The sequence below is a fragment of the Rhinoderma darwinii genome, chromosome 1, assembly GCF_050947455.1.
Source record: "Rhinoderma darwinii isolate aRhiDar2 chromosome 1, aRhiDar2.hap1, whole genome shotgun sequence".
In the NCBI taxonomy this organism is placed as follows: Eukaryota; Metazoa; Chordata; class Amphibia; order Anura; family Rhinodermatidae; genus Rhinoderma; species Rhinoderma darwinii.
Window position 1 is genome coordinate 44,480,074 of NC_134687.1, and position 27,396 is coordinate 44,507,469.

Here is a 27,396-nt window from a genome sequence, read left to right on the forward strand (position 1 = left end):
AAATGACATTTGTAAATTTCACTTCTACTTTGCTTTAATTCCTGTGAAACGCCTAATGAGTTAAAACACTTTCTAAATGCTGTTTTGAATACTTTGAGGGATGCAGTTTTCAAAATGGGGTGATTATGGGGACTTTCTAATATATAAGGCCTTCAAAGCCACTTCAGAACTGAACTGGTCCCTGAGAAAATAGCCTTTTGAAATTTTCTTGAAAATGTGAGAAATTGCTGCTAAAGTTCTAAGCCTTGTAACGTCCTAGAAAAATAAAAGAATGTTCAAAAACGATGCAAACAAAGTAGACATATGGGAAATGTAAATGAGTAACTATTTTGTGTGGTATTACTATCTGTTTTACAAGCAGATACATTTAAAATTAGAAAAATGCAAATTTTTGCAAATTTTCTCCAAAACTTTACAAATAAATTCAATAGTTTTTTACACATAAATATTGAATTTATCGACAACATTTTTTCACTAACATAAAGTACAATATGTCACGAGAAAGCAATCTCAGAATCACTTGGATAGGTAAAAGCATTCCAAACTTATTACCACATAAAGTGACACGTCAGATTTGAAAAATCGGCTTCGTCCTGAAGGCGAAAACAGGCTCAGTCCTGAAGGCGTTAAGACCAGCCAACAGCTCTAGTCCATATATGAATCCTGGTGACAGAGGATCAGCTACAATGTTAGAGATGTATTTGTCGACATTCTTGTTGACAGTTTCCAATAGCGATTAGCAGTTACATATACAGCTCTGGGCTATAATACAGGCTGTATTCCTAAGCAGTACAAATGAAAGACCTCCAGCAGAAATGTAACTTTCCATCACTGCGCACCACACCTAATAGTCTATCCTGCTCTGGATTTGTTTTATGTTGGATCTGGTCATTTCTAATAATGCAGATCTTGATGGGAATGTCAATGTTCGTGAAAACCTCGGTAACAGTGATCACAATATAGTTACATTTTACCTATACTGTAAAAAACAAACGCAGGCTGGGAGGGCAAAAACATTTAATTTTAAGAAAGCCAATTTCCCCAGGATGAGGGCTGCTATTCAGGATATAGACTGGGAAGAACTAATTACAAATAATGGGACAAATGATAAATGGGAGATTTTCAAATCTACTTTGAGTTATTATAGTGCAAAATTATTCCTATAGGTAACAAGTATAAACGACTCAAATTAAACCCCACATGGCTTACACCTTCTGTGAAAGGGGCAATACATGACTAAAAAAGGGCATTTAATAAATACAAATCTGAGGGTACAGCTGTGGCCTTTGTAAAATATAAAGAGCTTAATAAAATCTGTAAAAATGTAATAAAATTAGCAAAAATACAAAATGACGGGCAGGTGGCCAAGGATAGTAAAACAAATCCCAAAAAATTCTTCAAGTATATAAATGCTAAAAAGCCAAGGTCTGAACATGTAGGACCCCTAGATAATGGTAATGGGGAGTTGGTCACAGGGGATCAAGAGAAGGCAGAGATACTAAATGGGTTCTTTAGCTCTGTATATACAACTGAAGAAAGAGCAGCTGATGTAGCCGGTGCCAGTGGTGTTAATATATCAGTTGATATACTGAATTGGATGAATGTTGATATGGTCCAAGCTAAATTAAATAAAATAAATGTGCACAAGGTCCCGGGACCAGATGGGTTACACCCTAGAATTCTTAAAGAGCTTAGTTTAGTCATTTCTGTCCCCCTTTTCATAATATTCAGAGAATCTCTAGTGACTGGTATAGTGCCAAGGGACTGGCGCAGGGCAAATGTGGTGCCTATTTTCAAAAAGGGCTCTAGGTCTTCCCCGGGTAATTATAGACCAGTAAGCTTAACATCCATCGTGGGGAGAATGTTTGAGGAGCTATTGAGGGACTATATACAGGATTATGTGACAAAAAATAGTATTATAAGTGACAGCCAGCACGGTTTTACTAAGGACAGAAGTTGTCAAACTAACCTAATCTGTTTTTATGAAGAGGTAAGCAGAAGCCTAGACAGAGGGGCCGCTGTGGATTTAGTGTTTTTGGACCTTGCAAAGGCATTTGACACTGTCCCCCATAGACGCCTAATGGGTAAATTAAGGACTATAGGTTTAGAAAATATAGTTTGTAATTGGATTGAGAATTGGCTCAAGGACCGTATCCAGAGAGTTGTGGTCAATGATTCCTACTCTGAATGGTCCCCGATAATAAGTGGTGTACCCCAGGGTTCAGTGCTGGGACCACTATTATTCAACTTATTTATTAATGATATAGAGGAGGGGATTAATAGCACTATTTCTATTTTTGCAGATGACACCAAGCTATCTAATATAGTTCAGTCTTTGGAAGATGTTCATGAATTGCAAGCGGATTTAAACAAACTAAGTGTTTGGGCATCCACTTGGCAGATGAAGTTTAATGTAGATAAATGTAAAGTTATGCATCTGGGTACCAACAACCTGCATGCATCATATGTCCAAGGGGGAGCTACACTGGCGGATTCACTTGTTGAGAAGGATCTGGGTGTACTTGTAAACTAAATAACAGCATGCAGTGTCAATCAGCTGCTTCAAAGGCCAGCAGGATATTGTCGTGTATTAAAAGAGGCATGGACTCACGGGACAGGGATGTAATATTGCCACTTTACAAAGCATTAGTGAGGCCTCATCTAGAATATGCAGTTCAGTTCTGGGCTCCAGTTCATAGAAAGGATGCCCTGGAGTTGGAAAAAATACAAAGAAGAGCAACGAAGCTAATTAGGGGCATGGAGAATTTAAGATATGAGGAAAGATTAAAAGAATTAAACCTATTTAGTCTTGAAAAAAGACGACTAAGGGGGGACATGATTAACTTATATAAATATATTAATGGCACATACAAAAAATATGGTGAAATCCTGTTCCATGTAAAACCCCCTCAAAAAACAAGGGGGCACTCCCTCCGTCTGGAGAAAAAAAGGTCCAACCTGCAGAGGCGACAAGCCTTCTTTACTGTGAGAACTGTGAATCTATGGAATAGCCTACCGCAGGAGCTGATCACAGCAGGGACAGTAGATGGCTTTAAAAAAGGCTTAGATAATTTCCTAGAACAAAAAAGTATTAGCTCCTATGTATAGAAATTTTTCCTTCCCTTTTCCCGTCCCTTGGTTGAACTTGATGGACATGTGTCTTTTTTCAGCCGTACTAACTATGTAACTATGTAATATATATTGTACTCCTTTCCCTGCAGTCCAGCCTCCTGTTCGCTTCTCATCAGACACCATCTGAATTTTAGATTTCACCCAGCTTTTTTTCCTCAAACCCATCACAGCATCACATGAGCAGCTAGAGCCAGTACCATATCTGCCTGCTGGAGAGGACAGTGTGATTATTCTTTTCTTAATATTCTCCTAAATAAACTAAGAGATTATAGGTATAAAGCCAGGGAGGCTGACCTGTGATCTTCTTCATTATAACTGTGTGACAGGAACCGGTCTAATCATCATCAGTAACTGTAATAGGAGTTTGTGCCCCCCCCCCCCCCGGCCCGCATGGAAAGCCTGTGTGGAACAGTCCATGAAATTTCCTTATACAGGAAGATCTGGTGCATGTATGAGTGACACAGAATTATCCCCACTGACTCAACAAGAAAAAAATAAGTTTCACCAAAGCCCGATTGAGGCCCCATGCACTCGACCGTATTTTCATCTATATGTAAATACTGTCCGTAAATACGGATCCGTAGTCATCTGTAACTTTTCCATATATACGGAACGGTATACGCAAATACGGTCCGTAGTGCATCCGTATATATACGGATCCGTTTAAAAAAAAAAGAAGAGGCAGGTGGCAAATGATGTCCCCAACACGTTGCATAGCAATGCTTCCGTAAATACAGACTGTTTACGGATCCGTAGCCGTCCGTATTTACAGAGGCGCCCATAGGCTTCTATGGGAGAGTCCGTGCCGTAATTACGGACAAGAATAGGACAGGTTCTATAATTTACACGGTCGTGTGCATGGGGCCTTAGACTGTTGCTATGAAACGGCCTCAGTGTGATATTCAGCGATAGAAGCAGCAAGAACAACAGGACAGAGACTGACACATTGAATTCCTTAATGGAACACATGGGAACCTTTTGTTTTGGTTAAGTAAAGCAATGTACTCAGATTTAAAGGGGTTGTCTCACCATTAAATATCATATTCATTGTATATATAATAAAGTAAAATGAACAATGTTTGCCATTTACATGCTGTAAAAAAACGATCCAGTGAAGAGTTTTGACATTTACATAGTATTGCGCCATCTGGTGTTTAATGTACAGCGAACACCTAATGAGCTGAGTGCTTGTAGACACACATGCTCAGTCACTATACCCAAAGCCAGATCTCTGCATAGGGATCCTCTGTATACTGGAGAGCAGCCAATAGAAATAGCTTTCTGCCCTGCTTGTCAGGGAAGGAGCAGAGCCTTTGCAGTAGCATGGCAGCACAGCTGAGGAGACTCCTTCTGCATGGGAAGTAATCAGCTACCAAAGGGGGAAGGAGACTGATTCTGCTCAGAGCCCCTCCCAAGGGGGAGACATTCAAGCACAAAACCTAATTTTATGCTAGAAACACTGCAAATTACCTTAAAACAGCATGTCAGGACTTTCTTATGAAAATGTTTTATGTTATAACTCCTATAAAAGTAAATTTAAATTCTTGATCTAAACGGTATAATAGTGCTCAAAACTGACCATATGCTAAACGTTTGCTAAAGTAATTATGGAGGGAAAGTGTGTGGAAATGATCATTTACCGAACAAATGATTTATGTATGCCATCTGCAATAGCCATATGTCTACAATTCATACATTTGAGTGAAATCCTCATTTACAAGCGATTTCTTTTGACAGATTTGTCACGTAGGACAGTGTTAGTACTTTACTCTTTCCAGTGCAAAAAGGCCCCACCAAATTTGTGCAATAGACTGGATGACATCCAGATATCTCACTTCATATTTTCCTAGTCCGTCATCAAAATATTTTTTTCCACATGCCAATATGATGAAGCAGCTTTTGTTTATCCTCCATGTCGACACTAAGATTTGGAAACATAAACAAGAGATGGATGTGTTCCCTATCTGATCCTAAGCCCTTCTTTTACAGATCCTCTTCGTCTAAGGCTCTTAGCTGGTTTTGTTTTTCTAGTACTTGCAGTTTTGGGTCTTTCGCATAACGTGACTTCTCCGAGCTTTCTTCTAGGAAATTTTGTAGCATAAATCAGATGGTAGATTAAAATATAAGTGGTGAATAAGAGTGATGAGAGAAGATACTCATCCTAAAAGAATAATACAGGAACCACCTTTATATAGAAGACCTTATTTTAGGACTGATATAATATTACACCTTTTTAGAACAAATGTATAGAAATACTTCTAATTCTCTTATTACAATGTTACAATCACAAGAGCTGAGAGTGGAAAGAGAACTAAGTGTTTACTCCAAGATATGAGCTAAAGGGTGCTCGTTGAGGGACACCCAGTGGGGCATCATACGGATGTTATTTTTTAACTATTGTTAAAAAAAATCTTCATGTTTCGAAAAAAGGGAATAGCATTTTATTTTTTTTATCAGAAACAGTGCCACATTTGTCTGTGGGCTGTGTCTAGTATTGCAGCCATATTCCCTTGAATGCGGCTCAGCTGCACTACCAGACATAGCCCACGTATAAGAGTGGCACTGTTTCTGGGGGGGACGACAGACCCTATTTTTCTAACATTCTTTAAACTGCTGCATAACCGGTTATATCCGCTAGTCCTGCATATGGGGTAGAATTAACTCTACCGGTAGACCTCACAGGGAACAGTAGGTCATAGGTTTTGATGGTAGATCAGGCTGTTTTCCTGCCTCCTCATAGGTCTCCGTTTCCATGTGCCGGTCACCAACCTTTTCTAATGAAAGGCTGTTCATATAGAGAGAGTCTTGAGGCTCGGCCATGTTATTAGCTGGAATGGCACACAAACAAACAAGTATTCACCCGAGCACAAGGAAGAGGGCAGGACAGGCAGTACAGCCATGTGTGAAGACATGGCTGTGGAGCAAGTGCAATAAATAATCAACAGTGGCTGCTATCACTATTGTGAGAACTCCAGGATATCTGAAAAAGAGGCATGAAAAAAAGTTATGCTATCTTTGGAAACCCTTTAAAAAAAAACAAAAAACACACATATATATATATATATATATATATATAAAACACATGACATTATTACCTTTTCATGATATATTCAGCTATGTGCCATATGGAGATAGAATTTACAACGGGGGGAAGTGGGGGCAATAGGCCCACAATACTGTATAGGGTAACAGCAGCTCTATGTGGAGACACATTTTCTATAATGCTTACTGCACAGAGATGTAACATACCATGCAGTGCTATCTCACTATAAAATAATCATTTGTATAGGTAATGAATTAAACCTATGTTGCCTTTATTCCAATAAAAAACTCTACAACACAACAAAGAGAGACGTAGACATAGATTTAGCAATCAAAAAAATATTTATTTTTTCATTTGGTCTTTAATGTTACGGAATAAAGTTTTGCAGCCATATTTGAAATATGCACACACACATTTATATATATATATATATATATATATATATATATATATACACACACACACACACACACACACACACACACACACATTATATGTAGCGATCGTACGTGTACTGTAGTAACAATGCAACCTAAATTGAACATATAGCTGCAATACTAAGAGAGGTGTACAGTTATTCTGAAATAGTGCACAATGTATCTCTCTAGGAATTGTCAATTACAAAGTATTTTAAAGGATAAATAAAATTAAATATGTGAACAAAATTGTATATACTGCAGAAAAAAATTAACAGCTTACGCAGAGCTTTTCAGTCAGTCACCTAACCATCAAAAAATTCAATTTTTGTTTTATTTATTTATTTCCTTCAATTTTTAACTACTGTAATTACATGGATAAAAATCTTAGTGTAATATAGTATTATAAAGAATGAATATAAATAAATATTGTACATTCAGGACAAAGCACATTACTTATTTTATCAGTGGTTTAAAAAACATGGAACTTACTTGGAGAAATCTGTACCCATATGAACACCTGCTCCCCCAGCGGAATAGACTCTTCACATTCAACTTGCCGTTTTTAACATGCTACAGTATAGAACCAAATGTGTGTGTATGTGTGTGTGTATATATATATATATATATATATACACATATATATACATACATACAAGCACACATATATATATTTATTAATTAAAGAGCATATCTGGTATGAAAACTTTCCTGGTCTATAATCTTTTCTAAAAGGTGCAATATAAGAGCTCATGCTCATGGCCAAAGTTGTGCGTAGCCGTAATAGGGCATCCTATTACTGTACCTCCATATATTTCTAATTTCATACAAAGGCACACAGAGGTTTGTTTTCTGTTGGGTTTTTCATGATTCTGACAGAAAAACAAATTGTGGCATGCTCCATCAGATTCTGTATTATGAAGGTATTCACCCCTAGAAGCATTGACTCTGTAATACCCGCCACGTGGAGCACCATACGGCAGCACACAGAGTGCCTACAGCTCCGTAGTGCAAAACTGCAGGGTCTCCTTCTGCCGCTTTACTGCTTCCTGAACAAGCCTGTATTACAGCGGCAGACAATCTCTGAGTTATACAACGTTCATAGAAGTGTCTAAGGCCCTGTACGAATCCACAAAAAAAAATAAAAAAAATTGTAGCATGCATTATCGGATGGCCTATTATGGAGCTGTTCTCCCAGTTATTATAGAATACCGTTATAATACGGCAGCACGCACAGTGACAGCGCCACCATAGCAGGAGCTCCGAGTGCTGCTGTACAGCTTCCTGTAAAGGACATGAAACTCAGTTGAATGAGTTCAGTGATACGGTCACTTCCCTTGCCATAACACCTGAATTATTCAGCAGGGGGAGACAATGAGTATCAACAAAAACACCCCTGGGTGAAAAGATTTATATATCCCCAGTAGTACGGTGAAGCATGATGGGATGTGGGAGTGGAATGCCAAATTAAAAATAGGAATGTAACAATTTTTTCTTTTTATTTTAATATTCATTTAACCTATGAATATTACTGATCAATAGTTGCTCTTTAAGTACTTTATCATATGTATATTGAATGGGTCAGACAAATTGTATGAAAAACACCCCACAAAACTATTGATACCTGTATACTTTTCAGATCTCTAGATCGAGCAGACACATGAAGGCAAAGGTACAGTGCACACAGTTCTGAAATCTCCGTTCTAATTTATACTTTCTAGTGTGTGGTCCCGGCCTTGGATACCGGCCAACCTGGCGCCTGCTGTTCATAAAACAAAATATTGTAGTAGGTTTTTGGGACCTCTAAATGCACTGCATCAAGATTGTCGTTGTTACAATGAAGTTCATGGTGAACCGCTGGGCTGATCAACAGTAGAAATCATTTCTTCATTCAATCAAAGGTACTTTCACTGAATGTCACACATTGAACTGCGAGGAGGGTTTACCATTCTGGTGACCGGCTCTTGACTGTAGTTCACAATGTCAGCCTTCACCACTCTCTGTAAGACAAGAAAGAAATAACTTATTGTGAACTTGATGAGATATATATATATATATATATATATATATATATATATATACACATATATACACATACACACTTTATATGCATATATATATATATATATATACACACACACACACACACACACACTGTATATATATATATACATACACACAGTATATATATAATTGCTAGCCCTAGTTAGGAATAAATTTAAGGAGGAAATACATATAGAGGAAAAAACATTTAGTAGTCCTTTTAGGCAAAACACTGCGAAAACTCGGTCATTGCAGTGTTTTACCTAAAAGGACTAGTAAATATTTTCCTGTCATTTTGTTTTTCAAACATGTGAACATACCCATAAAGTGCATGTTTCAGGAGCTAGACAGCGGTCATTAAGGTATCATTTTACAATGGTCATTAGGGGAATTTTTAAGCAGCTGTCAGTCAGGTGTCTAGCGCTCAGAGGTCTATTTCTCCCCTGTAACTTTAGCTTTTGGGAGACACACTGTAATTAAAATAATAATAATAATACAAAATAATAATAATAATACAAAAGAACAAATTGTATTATTAAATTCGTAAAAAAAAAAAAAAAGATGTCTACTGACAACCATACCTGCAGTTCTAGGCCCATTACTATTACTCTAACTAGAGTTTACATATCAAAATAAACAGTAAATGACGGCAGACACAAATGTAAAATCTTACTTTAAGGTTGCTTTACATGATAAAAATAAATAAATTGTCGAAACACAAAGCTTTCTTATTGTTTTTATTATATTCACAAACTAAAATGTAATGATTTAAAAAGAATCCACAACTGTCATGTCCAAAAATGTGTGAAAACCACTTGGAATAAAGATACGTACTGAGCAGCTGCATTTCTTTAGGTTTGGGCACCAAGTGTGGGTTTGGGGGATGAAAGCTCCTAGGCTATGAGGGCCAGTGGTGTTCCCTTTATTATTAATCGCCCTGTGCGATTGTGGACCTTGATGCATTGGGTGACAACGGCAAATCAGAATAGCCATGTGTATTCTACTCGTCTCTGAATCTATTCGAGGCTGCTTTCTGTTTCCTGCAGATTATGTAACGCTATTGCCAACTAGTCATCTCTCTTCTTCTTCCCTGCAGTGGGCTTGACTTTGCTCAATGCTTGTGACATGCATGCTGCTGAAAAAGCACAGTCTGTAGACTCTCCTGTGCCTTTTCCTCCCTGTGTGAGGGGCAAGTCATCATGAGACAAGCAGTTACAAAAAGTACTAAGCGAATTCTACAATCAAGATGGTGAACATAAGCTGGGCTATTCTCTTCTATAAAGCAAGTAAAAGTTGGCATTAGAGAAAACAGAAGAACAGTGTTTCTCTTTTAGGCCAAAAATATCTCTGGTATTGAGGGATTAAATACAGACTTCTAAAGAGGTCCATTAAATGTTAAAGCAATGTGCCCACTATAGCTCCCTCTGGCCACACTTCTCAGTATTCTTCTAGGCTCTTGGCAAATGAGCAGGACTTAAATTCCATTTTTTCAAGGGCCTGTAGGTGAATGGGTAGTCAGTAGCAGACTCATTACAAAGTATTATATTGACGCTGTCATGTTTCCTGCCAATCTAGATCTTATTTCGTGCCATTATTTTACACAGCTACATGGTTATGACACACTCGTTTATTGAAATATGAGGCTAAATACTGACATGAAATGGTCTTCTTTTAGCTCCATATTTATATCCATATTAGAATATGAATCCCAAATACAAATTCTTTTCAATAAACAGCACCACTCTTGTCCATGGGCTGTCTGCTATTTCAGCAGTTCAGCCCCGTTTACTTGAATGGGCATAAGCTACAATACCAGACAGCCCAAAGACAAGAGTGGCGCTGTTTCTAGGGAAAAACAAAACAAAAAAACACACCGTTTTTTTCTAATCCCATAAAACTGCTTCAATATAGAAAAGGAAAATAGTTACATAAACTTGAAAAAAAAAAGAGAACACCCAATGACTGGTGGAGATCAATGTTCACTATAAGACTCTGCTAGGACTTTATAGTCACCGCAATGCAACCAGATATGAGAGGACTGTCTGTTACTGGACAATAAATGCATTTCAACAAGTCTCAGTACTGTTGCAGACACAGAAGGGTGCACTGTTGAATATAATACCTCCATCTATTGCAATGAGCAGACTTTACTCTGAGAGTGTGCCGAGTTCAACTGTTTATCGTCTTCAGGATAGTTCACTATTTCTGCCTTTACAATTCGCTGCCAACCCGGTGTCAAAATTATAAGCGAAAGCAAAATGGATGATCATGCAAAGGAAGAAAGAAGAGAATGATGAAAAGGAACAAAACAAATGTTATAATAATAGAAACACAGGGAAGGTAAGAAATGTGAGCAATGGAAGGACTCAAGAACATAGGACTTTATACATACAGCACAATGAAATGAACACATGCAGATTGAAGAGGGTTTCTTAATAATATCTATAGTCTGTCGTTGGTCCATGGAATACTAGCAGAGACTTTGCAGCAGATTTGATCAAACTTTGAATTAGGCAGGTTACAGCAGCGCCCTCTGAACTCCATCAAATCCAGTAAACCCATGGAACCTATAGAGTGAAACTACTCCGATAGGCCACCACTTTGAGAAGACCACCCTGAATCCAGACTACAGATTTTCAATTCCCTTATATCCTTTGTGTATTGGCACTTTTCTTTGGGAGGACTACCCTTCTAGAAGACCATTTTACCCTGCAGATATAGATAATCATTAATTGAAAGGGGCTTGTTCAAAATAATAGCAATGAGGAGTTAAATTGGTGAAGTCATTCATTCTGTGGAATAACAGGGGTCAATTTTGGCCCTTATTTAAAGAGGCTCTGTCACCAGATTTTGCAACCCCTTTCTGCTATTGCAGCAGATAGGCGCTGCAATGTAGAGTACAGTAACGTTTTTATTTTTAAAAAACGAGCATTTTTGGCCAAGTTATGACCATTTTTGTAGTTATGCAAATGAGGCTTGCAAAAGTCCAAGTGGGTGTGTTTAAAAGTAAAAGTCCAAGTGGGCGTGTATTATGTGCGTACATCGGGGCGTGTTTACTACTTTTACTAGCTGGGCGTTGTGTATAGAAGTATCATCCACTTCTCTTCAGAACGCCCAGCTTCTGGCAGTGCAGATCTGTGACGTCACTCACAGGTCCTGCATCGTGTCGGCCACATCGGCACCAGAGGCTACAGTTGATTCTGCAGCAGCATCGGCGTTTGCAGGTAAGTCGATGTAGCTACTTACCTGCAAACGCTGATGCTGCTGCAGAATCAAACTGTAGCCTCTGGTGCCGACACGATGCAGGACCTGTGAGTGACGTCACAGATCTGCACTGCCAGAAGCTGGGCGTTCTGAAGAGAAGTGGATGATACTTCTCTTCAGAGCGCCCAGCTAGTAAAAGTATTAAAAACGCCCCGATGTACGCACATAATACACGCCCACTTGGACTTTTACTTTTAAACACACCCACTTGGACTTTTGCAAGCTTCATTTGCATAACTACAAAAATGGTCATAACTTGGCCAAAAATGCTCGTTTTTTAAAAATAAAAACGTTACTGTAATCTACATTGCAGCGCCGATCTGCTGCAATAGCAGATAGGGGTTGCAAAATCTGGTGACAGAGCCTCTTTAAGGCAGGAGGGTGGCAAATGTTGCACACATTTGTTATAGTGCATTTCCTTCTGAAATACTGGTGAAAATGGGTAATTCCAGACATTGTTCTGATTAAAAATGTACTTTGATTAAAAAATTAATTGGAGAGGGAAAAACAAATAGAGAAGTGCAGCAAATTATAGCCTGATTAGCTAAAATTATCTCAAATGCCTTGAAGTGGCAACCAAAACCTGAAAGACGCGGAAGGAAGCGGGAACTAATGTTGGAATGGATCGAAGAATAGCCAAAATGGTAAATGCTCAACCAATGATCACCTCCAGAAAGATCAAAGAAGATGTGAAGTTACCAGTGAGTACTGATACAATCAGAAGACGATTAAGTGAAGTTACCAGCAAGAACTCCCCGCAATGTCCAGTTGAAAAAAAATACACGTCCTCAATAGTTTAAAATTTGCCAAGGAACACACTGACTGGCTCAAAGAGAAATGGCGCATGTGGACTGATGAAAGCAAAAAATTGTTCTTTTTGGGTCTAGTGGTCGCAGACAGTATGTCAGACGACCCCCGAGCACTGAATTCAAGCCACGGTACACTGTGAAGACAGTAAAGCATGGTGGTGCAAAAATATGGGGATGTTTCTCATATTATGGTGTTGGGCCTATTTACCACATACAAGGGATCATTGATCAGTTATAATAAATCAAAATACTTGAGATCATGTTGCCCTATGCCGAAGGAGAAATGCCCTTGAAATGGGTGTTTCAACACGACAATGACCCAAAACACACCAGTAAGCAAACATCTTGGTTACAGACAAAGGATTGAAGTAATGGAGAGGCAGCCCAATCCCCTGACCTCAATCCCATAGAGAACTTGTTGGGTGACATTAAAAATGCGGTTTATGAGGCAAAACCCAAAAATGCAGAAGAACTGTGGAATGTCATCCAATCTTCCTTGACTGGAATACCTGTTCTGAGGGGCCAGAAGTTGGTCGACTCCACACAACACAGACGTCAGGCAGCTCTCAGTAACATTGGTTGTGTCACTAAATATTAGTTCAGAAATCTGAAACATTTTTTCAGTTTATACATGAAATTTTTAAGATTTTAAAGGAAAAATTCTGGCTATTTTTTGAGCACCCTTTTTCTTTGCTTTCTGTAAAGGATTAACACAAACTGGAGAAATGTTGTTCTTGTTTTGATTTGGAATTGAATGTTTGGTATTTCCAGTGCATTTAGGCAAATAAAAGTTATTATAATGATTTTGCACTTTATTTGCTTTTTTAAACTCACTGCTATTTTTTTTTAACACTACTGTGTATATATATATATATATATATATATATATATATATATATATATATATAAATAAAAAGACATATCTGTCCATCTATCTATATATATAAAGAAAAAAAACAAAATTCCAGCAGCACAGGCGGCTTGTGGGTGCAGGCCCTGTGGAACGGACCCTCATCCCGTATATACACAGCAAGAAAAAGGTAAAATTCTGTAGACCATGCGAAAATTCAGGGGTACTTTATTACCCTCAGTACAACATTTCAGCTTCTCTCACTGGAGCCCACACACACACACTTTGTTTAAAAAAAATAAAAAAAATTATATTATATTATATATATATATATATATATATATACATATACATATATATACATATTCACTCAGTTTGCTATGAAACCCCTAAATAAGATCTGGTCAAATCAATTAAAGAGAACCTTTCACCTCCCCATACATTTGCAGCTAAGTGCAGCATGTAATAGACAGGGCTGCATAAACCCTGGGGCACTTTAATAAAAAAATTCTACCATCCTCCATTATTTAGATATCGGAGCCGTTATATTTGGCGCCCGATATTTAAATAACCCCCTGAACTGTCAACGGGGTGTGTAATGGCAAGGGGCGTGTTACTATGGCTGTGACACTGTCCAATCAGCTCTGGACAGTGTTACAGCGAGACCTGGAGAGAGGAGAGCGTGCACGCTCTCACTCTTCAGCTACCAAGATCAGTCTTCTGCCGAACTGGCAAGGGAGTGTGTCACTGCTACGGATAGTGTAAGAGCTGGAGAGAGGAGAGCGCACATCCTCTCTTCAGCTCTTGTGAGAGATCAGTCTTGTACTTTGTCTGCCGAACTGGCAAGGGGGCGTGTCTATGCTACGGACAGTGCGCGCTCTCCTCTCTCCAGCTTTTACACTGTCTGTAGAAGTGATACGCTCCCTTGCCAGTTCGGCAGAAGACTGATCTTGCTAGCTGAAGAGTGAGAGCGTGCACGCTCTCCTCTCTCCAGGTCTCGCTGTAACACTGTCCAGAGCTGATTGGACAGTGTCACAGCCATAGTAACACGCCCCCTTGCCATTACACGCACTGTTGACAGTTCAGGGGGTTATTTAAATATCGTGCGCCAAATATAACGGCACCGATGTCTAAATAAAGGAGGGAGGTAGAAAAAAAAAATGTAAAGTGCCCCAGGGTTTGTTCAGCCCTGCGCATTACATGCTGCACTCAGCTGCATATGTATGGGGAGGTGAAAGGTTCTCTTTAACTTTAGAAGTCACATAATAAGCTCTCCAAACAGGTCAGAGACAAAGTTGTGGAGAAGTATAGATCAGGGTTGGGTTATAAAAAAAATATCCCAAGCTTTAAACATTACACGGAGCAACATTAAATCCATTATAAGAATACGGCACGAATACAAATCTGATAAGAGAAGGCTGCCCCCCAAGACTCACAGACCGGGCAAGGAGGGCATTAATCAGAGATTCAACAAAGACACCAACAATAACACTGAAGTAGCTCCAAAGATCCACAGCGGAGATAGAAGTGTCTGTCCATAGGACCATGATAAGCCGTGCACTACACAGAGTGGAGCTTTATCGAAGAGTGGCCAGAAAAAAAAAATTGCTTAGAGAAGAACATAAGAGAAAATGTTTTAGTTTGCTAAACAGCATGTGGCAGACTCTCCAAACACATGGAAGGTTTTCTGGCCAGATGAGAACATAATTAAACTTTTTGGCCATCATTGAAAACTCACAACCCACAGTGCAGCGTGGTGGTGGCAGCTTCATGCTTGTGGGAGGCTTTTCATCGGCAGGGACAGGAAAACTGGTCAAGACTGAAGGAAAGATGGATGGCAGTGAATTCAGGGCAATTCCTGAGGAAAACCTGTTTCAGTCTGCCAGAGATTTGAGACTGGGACGGAGATTCACCTTAGAGCAGGACAATGACCCTAAACATTCTGCTAAAGCTACACTGGAGGGGTTTAAAGGGAAACATTTACATGTCTTGGAACGGCCGAGTCAACGCCCAGACCTCAATCCAAGAGAGAATCTGAGGCATGACTTGAAGACTTCTTCTTATTGTTTGTGTCACACATATGTGGTTGGCATGTTGTGTAAATATATGTGTATATATAAGTATCATGCACGCGGCAATGGTATGTGCAAGGACCCTGTATCCCGGCACACAGAGCTGCGGTTTGGTATTTCAGTGAGAAAAGCCTCTGTGTAAAATTGTCAGCAGGTATAAAATTGCCCCAGATGCAGAACATGATAATACACAACTCAGCTGTTGCAGACCTTCTCTACAAAAAGGATGAATGCGTTTCATATCAGTCAATTAATGGGGGACGGGAAGCTTCCCCTTCTCCTCAAAAAGTTGATCTGCAGCAGCTGCGGTGTGTATTATGAGGAATAATGTAAGAATATTAGGAGTCATCTCAGAGTTCTACGATATAATTTGCTATAAGTAATTGTGAATGGGCCGTACTCAGGGTTGGACTAGCCCACCAGAGGATCCTTCATTGAGCCCATACTCTGACCTAATAATGGGTCCCAAAAGGTCTAGCAGAAGGCAATCCTATTTGGAGCTGACTTAGCAGCCAAGCACTTGCCGCTAGGGTCTATTTCTTATGAGTGATTCACAAATAACCTTTTAGACCTTATTGACGATAGATCATATGTATAAAATGATAACAACAACTGGACTGACACTGCTTTTAAGGACCATCCAAGTGGGAAGATTAGAAATAGAGTTTATTGACTCCATGCTGTTAGCACAATGCAATGTGACATGGACTAAAGGCTTCTGCAATAGCCGCGTTGTGCAGGAGAATCAGTAGGAGTTTAGTGATGATAAATGCATTGTGGGTAAATGACTTATTTATTCCAATGTCAATGGGTGCGACATGCCCTTAATGTATTTATTAAGCAAAAATAAGGTGAAGAATGAAACAAACAAGGCCAGTATATCTTTAAGAGAACACTGATGGCAGACTTTATCTTGCATGTTAGACAGGTCCATGATTTACAGGGGTTCAGGTTATCTGCAGACAACTGAAGACAATTTGTAGTGCTCGGTGTGAAGTGCGGTTATCACACATGCAGAGATACCCTGTATTCATTCTGAAGAATTGTCAAGCAGTTATCAGTTTTACCAATCTTCACTTACTGCAAACATTTCTGCAACCGATTAACATCCCGGATCCTCGATACACATTATCTAAAATGGTCAGATAATGTGAAGAATAGAAAACCAAGTCAAACAGTTTACAAAATACACAGCTCCTTCCAAACATTTCCAGATCTATATAGAAGAAGACAATAGAAGACAGCAACCTCACATGCCGAAATGACTATCAGGGAAAAAAAAAATCAGTATTGGCGGAGAATCAGCATTATGGAAGCTTCCAAGCGGAGAATGAAGATTGAAGTCTATACAGTTCTTACTCAGGTGCATGATAACTGATACCTTGTATGTCACTCATTCCAAAAAATGTCCCCAAACACCACTAAGGCCAAGGTCAGACTATGCACTCTGGTACAGCCCAAGGTATTACTTGTGTTTTTCATTAATGTTTTCTCTCTATTGCAATCAATGGGGAAAAGATGCAATAAATAGATCTAGACCTTGGCCTACAGCTTCCCATGCAAAACCCAATTTTGAAATCCTATAAGGTGACCAGGACAAGAATGTGCTCTGTAAGGGCTCTGTATGTCTGAATATATTAGAAGATCTTTGTGAAATGGACACAAACTATTTACTGTTCTTGTACAATAGAGAAAGATCTGTTCTTCACTCCGGAGGTCTAGACCTCATGTTTGCTCGTTCAACGGCTGATCGTTGCCCTTTTTACACACGTCTATATGAACGGTCGTTTGCCCGATCAGGCCATGCTCACACTTTTGATTTTTGTACTGACTTCTCCAAGAAAGGTGGTGGAAGCAAGGTTGGGGTAGCATAAGAATGAATGTGTGTTGTCGGGTGGATTTATTACACAGTCAAGTCACATTATTATGACCTCCTACTTTCGACGTCGGCAGCACGTAGCCCATGTAGGAAGTGATATGCCATGGGCTGGCTTGGTGGGTATATAAGGTGTGCGATAGGCTGTCTGAACACATCACTCGCTGCCATGGGTAAAAGCAGCGATTTATCAGAGTTTCAAAAAGGGATGATTATATGCTTTCTGGCCAAGGGTGGAAGTATTTCCCAAACAGCGCAGTTTATGAACTGTTCGCGTGCTCCTGTGGTGAAAAAGTGTATCTTAAGTGAACAAATGGCACCATTGGGAATAACCGACGTGGAAACTGCTGAGCACCACATGCCATTGATGTGAGAGGTGCACGTCGGCTATGAAGGTGCGAGAGGGCCAAAAGACACGCTACAGTGGAGCAGCTCACCGTGAAAATCAACCAGGGGGCTACTAGACGTATAGTTTGTGTCCATCTCGAACCCTACTGCGAATGGGGCTCCGAAGCAGACGGACGGTCACTGCTCTTATGCTAACAAAGGTGCATAGGAAAAAAAAGGCTTCAATTTGCACGGTAGTATCAGAATTGGACAACCGATAATTGGCAATAATTTGCCTTCTACGATGGGTCTCGTTTTCTGCTTCATCTAACGGATGGACGTTGGCTTGCCAGGCGAGAAACATAATAGAACAAACACCCTGCAACCATTGCTGGAAGAACACAAACTGGTGGCGGCAGCATTATGGTTTGGGGAATTTTTTCATGGCATTCTCTGGGCCCACTCATCCATGTGGAAGGCTCTGAACTAATTTGGGTGTGAATCCATCGTTGCAGATCATGTCCACCCATACATGCTGTTTGTCTTTCCTGGGGCAGATGAAATCTTGCAGCAAGATAATGCGACATGTCACACGACTAGAAATGTCTGACAGTGGTTGGAAGAGCACGACCAAGACTTCCAAGTACTTCCCTAGCCTGCTAATTCGCCAGACTTGAACTCAATTGAGCATCTGTGGGACCACCTCGATCATCTTGTTCGCTCTATGGATCCTCCTACACGCACCCTCCAGCAAATATGGGATGCACTGCAGTCAGCATGGCTCCAGATATCGGAGACAACCTACCAGCACCTTATTGAGTCACTCCAAGCCCGTCTAGCTGCGGTCAGTGCTGCACACGGCGGATACTCTGGATATTAGGTGGTGGTCATAATAATGTAACTCCACTGTGTATTACGGTTATTAAAAATATTAGATGCTATCAAAGACTATCTAACTTATCCACCATGATCACAAACAGCATTCATCTCCTGACTGACTGGTCCTGTATGGCCAACATATCTAAAATTACAATTCCACTCTGAGTAATTTATAACTGCTGAGGAAGAATGGTAGGAAATAAGATGTTGTTAGCAGCGGGTATGGTTTACAGGTTCAATGAGAAGTCTCCTGGCCTAGTGAAATTCCACATTATATTGCAGTATTGGGCTGGAAAGTGCTGGATAATCAGATTTTCTGGATCAGCAGATACTGGATTAAAAAGGAACTTCACTGTATAAATAAATCTGCACGTAGGTTTTGCACAGACCAATCACAGCCTTTATCCTATATGGTTAGAAACAGTATTAGCGAATATCGTTACCTGAGATTGTTCTATTTCTGCCTTGTTTAATTTGATTCCAAGGATCTCTGCAGCGACTCTCTGAAAGCACAGGAAAACCTACAAAAGGGGGAAAATGGGAGTTAAAATGATTAAAAGCAGACATCCTCCAGTTACTTTCCAATAAATCAAGCCTTTCCCGGACTGTAAACACTGACGAGATGTAAACGCAGAATTTCGACTCGACAGTCCTTAAAATAACTTCAGCTTTGAAATTGGTGTCTTTTTAATACAGAAAAGTGTTGTGTTTAGCAATAGAATTGCAATACATTTACCAGATTTGTTTCATGGAACGTACATTTGTCTCATTGTTTTACAATCAAAATAGAAATCCGCACAAAGTCAGAACAAGAGAAATTAACTGGAGTAATCCAATGAAAAGTACTGCACGTACAATACAAAGGATTATGATGGAAAAAATATTAAAAGGTGCCAGTCACCTGCTCACAAGAATAAACTAAAACTTATGAAATGTTCTCAGTTGGCTCAGTGGTTAGCTGGTCATATATATTATAGTGCCAGTCTTCTAGTTACCAGCAGGAGTCCTATGTATGTTAATGCTGGTGTCAAATCTAAGTAATTTTCTTTGCCTACTGGATTATATGGCTTGGCGGCAGCCGATAGTGAAGCCCGCACCCTAACACATCTTGCACACGACCGAGTTCGGGCCGTGAAAAACGGTCCGTGTGTTGGCCGCATTTCCCGGCCCGACCACGGTACAGGTGAACGGGACTCCTGGCATCATATAGATTTTATGATGCTTTGAGTCTCTGATTCCACACAGAACTGCTGTTCCGTATTGTATAATTTTGCCCAGTACGGAACAATAGTTCCATGGGGAGGCAGAGACTCCTATCATCATAAATGTCTGGTGGCAGGAGTCCCGTTCACCTGTACCGTGGTCGGGTGCGGGAAATGTGGCCGACACACAAACCGTTTTTCGCGGCCCGAACTCAGTCGTGTGCAAGAGTGTTAACCAGTGTTATCCAACCTGTGGCTCTCCAGCAGTTGCAAAACTACAACTCCCAGTCTGCAGCTGTCAGAGTATGCTGGGGACTGGAGCTTCGCAACAGATGAAGAGCTACAATTTACACCCTTTAATGACCAGTTCATTTTTAATTTTCCCTCGTTGCCTTCCAAGTGGCATACGTTTTTTTTTTCCATTGACATAGTCGTATGAGATAGTGGTTTTTTTTTGCAGGGAGAGTTGTAGCTTTTAATGGCGCCATTTGATGTAATATATAATGTAGTAGGGAATTTTGAAAAATTATTTTGGAATAATATAATATATATATATATAATAGGAGGTGAAATGGAAAAAAAATCACAGCAATTTCCCCATTGTATTACGGCTTTCACCCTGCGGTAAACACGACATATTAACTTTATTCTGTGGGTCAATACGATTACGCCGATAACAAATTTATATCAAATTTTTCACAGCGTTCACAGTGGGGGTTAAATAATGTTATATTGTAATAGTTTGGACTTTTACGGACGCAGTGATATCAATTATGTTTTTGTTTTTCATTCTTTACATTGCTTTTGGCGAAGAATGGGAAATGTATTTATTCTTTTACTTTTAATATATTTTTTTGGTATATTAAAAAAAAAAAAAACTTTTTATATTTTTCTCAAAAGTCCCCCTAGGAGACTTGAACCATTCATTGTTGGTTCGCTTGCCTGATATCCTGCAATACTACTTGCAGGTATATCGTGAATTTTACTGGCTCCCATTAAGCTCTGCCTTTGGCAGGGCTTAATAGGAGAACAGATCTAGCAGACTTGTAGGCCTTCATTAGGCCCCCAGGCTGCCATTACAACCATCGGCACCCTGCAATTGCATCACAGGAGGGTCGATGGGATTTTAGAGGGTGCTGCCCCTCTCTTTCAACAGCTTAGATGTCGCGGTCGCTATACACTCCGGCATCCAAAGGGTTAAACAGCTGGGATCATAGTAATCTGGAAATCCCAGCAGTTAGAGCGGGGTGTCAGCTGTAATATATAGCTATGGCGCATGTGCAGCCCGGGAGCCCACTCTATACAACCTCCCTGGTGATCGTAAAGGCGTTAAGCCCTCAAACATGGCTTACAGGAGCGGGAGAGTGGGGGAGAGCAACACCTCGGCGGCGGCAGCTGCGTCTGTGCTGTGGATCACTGTTGCACGTGTGTGTGCGCGCGTGCTCTTCTACTCTCTCCCGCTCCTGTCACCCAGTGATGAGAATACTTTTGTGATCTTGCGAGGGAGATCACATAGCAGAAGCTGCTCTAACACTGCCCACAGCTGATTGGACAATCAGAGCAATGATTATCACTCCCCCCTGCCCTTTCCATGTCAAGGAACACCCCACTGACAGTACAGGGGCTAATTTACATATCGGGCACCAATAACAACGGCACCGATATCTCCAGAACGGCAGAGGCTAGACAGGTAATTCAAAGTGCCCCAGGGTCTGTGCAGCAGCGCCTATAACATGGTGCACTGAGCTGCACATGTATGGGGAAGTGAAGGTTCTCTTTAACAGGCATGGGCAGCAAGCCATTGAAAGGTTGCTGCATAATTGGCACAACAAGCGCTTTCGATGTAACCTGCAGCTTTAGAGGTTCTCAACAGAATATAATATATAATTGGTTGCTCTGCAATTCCCAATGTTATTGACAGAAACGGTCAACATTAAAGGTGTCCGCTGCCCTCCAGTGAGAGCTACGCAACCTTTCTTCTGCTGATCAACATTGACCCAGGGGTCGGCCCCTCATCGAACAAACATTGATGACTTATCCTATGGATAAACATAACAAAATATATTCACTTACAGAATCTCCGCTCTTTGCAGATACAAAAAAGCTTCCAAGTCCATTCTCTTGGCAAAATCTCTGGTGTTTATCTGCTTTTACTGTTCGCATGTGCTCCAAATCAACTAAAAAATAAATATGCAGATTAAACACATGAGCGAGTACACATAGATGATATACACACACAAACAGGAGAAATCATAAAGCAATAAATTATGTCAATCCTCCAACATTATGCCACATTTTGATACTTTGATGCGCAGCCAAAGCAGGAAATTAACAAGAAGCCTTCTGCAGTTTTTTACATTAACCATCATAAAAAAAACACAGTATCCTGTTAATTTCAAGTTGTTCACACGTAGGTCCGTACATCTGTGAGATACATTTGAGACGCGATGCTAAACTCTTTGATCTGATAAAAAAAAAAAAAAAAAAATAACACGGCTATATGGTTGTCCCCATATAAAATGTGTAAATCTCAGTATGTAAAGGCTTCACTTGTGAAAAATTAAGTGACCATGCAATAAAAGTGGAAGCAGGTGCGATATAATATATGCGGACATAAAACTAGATTAACCCCTTTTGGACCAGCCTATTTTGAGACTTTAGGACTATGTATCTTTTATAGTTTCTTCGTCGCTTTCCGAGAGCCACAACTTTTTATTTCTCAGTCAAGGGCATATTTTTTTCTTATCATTGTGAGTTACATATAGATTATTCATTACCTTTTATTAGCTTTTGTTGAGGGGGGGGGGGGGGTATAAAAAAAAAAAAACAGGAAAGGAAAAAATAGCAATTCTGCAATTGTTTGTGTTTTCAATTGACACCGTTCAATGTACAACATAATTAACAGGTTACCTTTATTTTATGGGTTGGTACGACTACGGCGATACCAAATATGTGTAGTCACATAGTTACATAGTTACATAGTTAGTACGGCTGAAAAAAGACACATGTCCATCAAGTTCAACCAAGGGAAGGGAAAAGGGAAGGAAAAATTTCTACACATAGGAGCTAATATTTTTTTGTTCTAGGAAATTATCTAACCCTTTTTTAAAGCCATCTACTGTCCCTGCTGTGACCAGCTCCTGCGGTAGACTATTCCATAGTTTTACATTTTACCACTTTTGCACAATAATAGCAAACGTGATTAAAACATTTATTTTATGTCATTGGAAGCAGTCATAACTTTTTATTTTTCCCTTCATGTAGCCGTATGAGGGCTTGTTTTTTGAAGGAAGCAATTTCATGTTTTTTTCCAGGTTTTTTTTTTTTTACAATGTTCAACATGTGGTTAAAATAACATATTAACGTTATTACATGAATCCTTACGATTGCGGTGATACCGTACTGTATATGTATTTTCCCTTTTTTTATTTTTACTCTTTATATTTTGTTCGCTTAATAACCTTTTTAATTATTCTTAAGCCACAGTTGCCATGACAACCATCAGCACCCTATGATCACGTTGCATATAAGGAGTTAAACGGCCGGGATCGGACTTATCTGCAATCCCGGCCGTTGCAGCGGTATGTCGGCTGTATACTAGTCGGCACCCGCTACTGAAATTGTGGGCACAGCTCCTGCGTCTACGCCATCATCGCAACTTAACTCGAACACATCGATGTGTAAGAAGTTAGTCCTCACCAAGACGTACGTAGTTGCATTGTGGAAATGCTGCGCCATATGTGTACTGATTGTATATCTGAGGGGTTCTTTGATAATCAGTGTAAATAAAAGGGGTTCCCTGATTAACCCATTCTGCACCATATAATCTTTTGGGTACAGCCCACCCTTAACATCTACAATTACTATGTACAGTCTATAATACAGTGTATAAAGAACTTGGTCTTGTAGGTTCTACAATCTTCAATGATTCAGCTGTCTGGAGGCTTAACCAACAGCACGTCCCCGTCCCCTAACCTCACCTTTTAGTACAGAGATAACAAGCATATCACATGTGAACTTTCGGTGACCACTATTGAATGTATTCTCTTGTGTTGCAAGTTTTCTAGCAACCACTTGACTTCCTGTCTGATAAATAGAAGTACAGTTGCAAGAAAAGGTAAATGAACCCTTTGAAATTACCTGGATTTTTGTATTGATTACTAATAAAATGTGTCTGTGTGTTATTTAAAGAGGCTCTGTCACCACATTATAAGTGCCCTATCTCTTACATAATGTGATCGGCACTGTAATGTAGATGAGTGTTTTTTATTTAGAAAAACAATCATTTTTGACCAAGTTATGACCTACTTTAGCTTTATGCTAATGAATTTCTTAATAGACAACTGGGCGTGTTTTTACTTTTTGACCAAGTGGGCGTTGTGGAGAGAAGCGTATGATGCTGACTAATCAGTGACCAATCAGTGTCATACACTTCTCCCCATTCATTTACTCTGCACATAGTGACCCTGCGTTGATCACTATGTGCAGTCACATACTCACACATTAACGTTACTGAAGTGTCTTGACAGTGAATAGACATCACCTCCAGCCAGGACGTGATGTCTATTCCCAATCCCGACACTTCGGTAACGTTTGTGTGGGACTTACAGCACAGCAAGCGTGATCTCGCTGTAAGCTGTCATTTACTGCGCTGTAAGTCCCACACAAACGTTACCGAAGTGTCGGGATTGTGAATTGACATCACATCCTGGCTAGAAGCGATGTCTATTCACTGTCAAGACACTTCAGTAACGTTAATGTGTGAGTATGTGACATCACACAGTGAACAACGCAGGATCACTATGTGCTGATTACATGAATGGAGAGAAGTGTATGACGCTGATTGGTCAGCGTCATACACTCCTCTTTACAACGCCCACTTGGTCAAAAAGTAAAAACTCACCCAGTTGTCTGTTTATAAAGTCATTAGCATTAATCTAAAATAGGTCATAACTCCGTTAAAATTGATCATTTTCTAAATAAAAAACACTGTTATCTACATTACAGCGCCAATCACATTATGTAGGAGATAGGGCACTTATAATGTGGTGACAGAGCCTCTTTAAGTCATAATTATATACAAACACAATGTAACTAAAACTAATAACACAAATAGTTGTACTGTTCCATGTTTTTTATTGAGCACAATGAGTAAACATCCACAGTGCAGGGAGAAAAAACAATAGTGAACCTCTGTGTTAATGACTTCTGCAAGAGCTAATTCGCAAAAGGTGTTTGAATTATAAAGAGTCTGGAAGTGTGGGTTTCACAGGTGCTTTGCCCATTAAATTATAGCACCCAAAGCCTGGTTACTGACAAAAACTGCCAAAGATTTGTTAGTGTGAACAATGTTCAGTAGACTTCAGAAGAGGAGTTAGAGAGATGCATGAAGTTCAAAAAGGCTACAAAAGCATTGCTAAACACCTGGGTGTACATCAATCCACAACAGATAGTCTACAAATAGAGAAAATGGGAATCTACAAATACATGTGCCAGACAGGAAATCAAGTGGTTGTTAGATAACTTGCAACACACGAGAATACATTAAAGGGGAGTACCAAGACACATCACTATAGAGAGTAGATTCGGCAAAGGTATACATATTAAACGTATGCTTCTTATACCTAAAACTTTATTCTTATATGACAACAATGGCAAGATGACGACTCTGATCATTATGAGTAACTCTTTTTGCATTCGTCCCAACTTAAATCTATACTATACATCTTCTGTTCTGCTGAATTGAATATTTTTGCATATAAAAAGCGGTTCACCCACTTTTCTGACATAATTATTTGATCTGCCATAAATGTCTTAATGACTCCCACCAATCCCATGCCTTGTTCCGGTTTCCTTTCAGAATGTTGGCTGCACTTGGGTGGTCACTTTCCATGATAGACAACGAGAGATACACAAACACTGTCATCTGGCTTTTTCAATATTTCCCAAATCAAATTGATATGCCATAAATGTTATTCATGGGAAAACGCACTAAAGGCGTAATTTCTAGTAGGAGAGACAGAATAGTATTTTTCATCCGGAGTAGGTTTCGTTCACATCTGCGTCAGGGTTCCGTTCATAGGTTCCGTCAGACCTTTCCGTCAGGGGAACCCGTTTCCGTTTGGTTTCCGTTCGTGGGTTCCCCTGACGGAAAGGTCTGACGGTACCCACGAACAGAACCCTGACGCAGATGTGAACAAAGCCTTACGGTCATGATCTCCACAAAGTGTCTGCCCCCATGATCACTACTTAATATCACATGTGGCCAGTTCTAGAAACCTCGTCAAACATTTGTATACATATGTGTAAATGATATTAGAGGCACTTTCCTTTCTATAAGCTGCACATTTTTCATCTTTGTATTATAGATTTTGTGACCCTATAACATATTTTACTCTGCGCTCCATTTGGATGATGGGAGAAGCATTTAGCAACACCTTTAAGCAATATTTAGGCCAGATTCCCACCGAGTGCAAACTCGGACGTGAAAAACTGCAGTTTTTCACGTCCGAGTTGCGCACGTGCGGGTCCCGTTTTCACGGATCCCTCATAGGACTTGTCTATCGAGGGATCTGTGAAAACGGAAGAAAATAGGACATGTTCTATTTTTCAACGGACCCTTCACACGGTTCGTTTAAACAACGGCCGTGTGAACGGCCCCATTGAAATACACGCGTCCGTGTGAGGGCCGTTGTTTTAACTGACGGATATATACTACGGTCGTCTGAATTCGGCCTTAGTATGTAAGTGATGATAATCCCTTGGAGACACAGGCGGTTTTGGCCTTGTGGACACAAGCCTATTTTTTTTAAATCTGACATATATCACTTTATGTGGCAATAACTTGGGAATGCTTTTACTTATCCAAGCGATTCTGAGACGGTTTTCTCGTGACATATTGTTCTTTAGGTTAGTGAAAAAATGTGATAGATAAATTCAATATTGATTTGTGAAAAACACCAAAATTTAGAGAACATTTGCAAAAATTTGAATTTTTCTAAATTTAAACGTATCTGCTTGTAAAACAAATAGTGAAACCACACAAAATGGTCACTAGTTTACATTTCCCATATGTCTACTTTATGTTTGCATTGTTTTTTGAACGTCCTTTTATTTTTCTAGGACATTACAAGGCTTAGAACTTTAGTAGCAATTTCTCAAGAAAATTTCAAAAGGCTATTTTTTCAGGGACCAGTTCACTTCTGAAGTGGCCTATATATTAGAAAGTCCCCATAAATCACCCCATTTTAAAAACTGTACTCCTCAAGTTATTCAAAACAGCATTCAGAAAGTGTCGTAACCCTTTATGCGTGTCACAGGAATTAAAGCAATGTGGAGGTGAAATTTACAAATTTCATTTTTTTTGCCAAAATTCATTTGTAATCATTTTCTTCCTGTAACCCAGAAGGTTTTACCAGAGAAACGCAACTCAATATTTATTGCCCAGATTCTGCAGTTTTCAGAAATAGCCCACATGTGGCCC

General features: G+C 39.7%; 1 protein-coding gene across 2 annotated transcripts in view; it reads right to left on the bottom strand.

Annotated features, from left to right (window-relative positions):
- Window positions 1-7,388: 7,388 nt before the first annotated feature.
- The window catches only part of RAB28 (RAB28, member RAS oncogene family), a 139,378-nt gene continuing 119,370 nt past the window's right edge, over window positions 7,389-27,396 (bottom strand). The window contains exons 5-8 of one of the 2 annotated variants that reach the window (XM_075858195.1): window positions 21,987-22,090; window positions 19,155-19,232; window positions 10,757-10,855; window positions 8,503-8,591 (exon numbers count right to left, since the gene is read on the bottom strand). In XM_075858195.1, coding sequence (XP_075714310.1) covers window positions 10,763-10,855; window positions 19,155-19,232; window positions 21,987-22,090 — 275 coding nt within the window. In that variant the 3' untranslated portion in view covers window positions 8,503-8,591; window positions 10,757-10,762. Of the gene's footprint in view, window positions 8,592-10,756; window positions 10,856-19,154; window positions 19,233-21,986; window positions 22,091-27,396 lie in introns of both variants that reach the window. The other variant, XM_075858186.1, reaches the window with a different exon arrangement.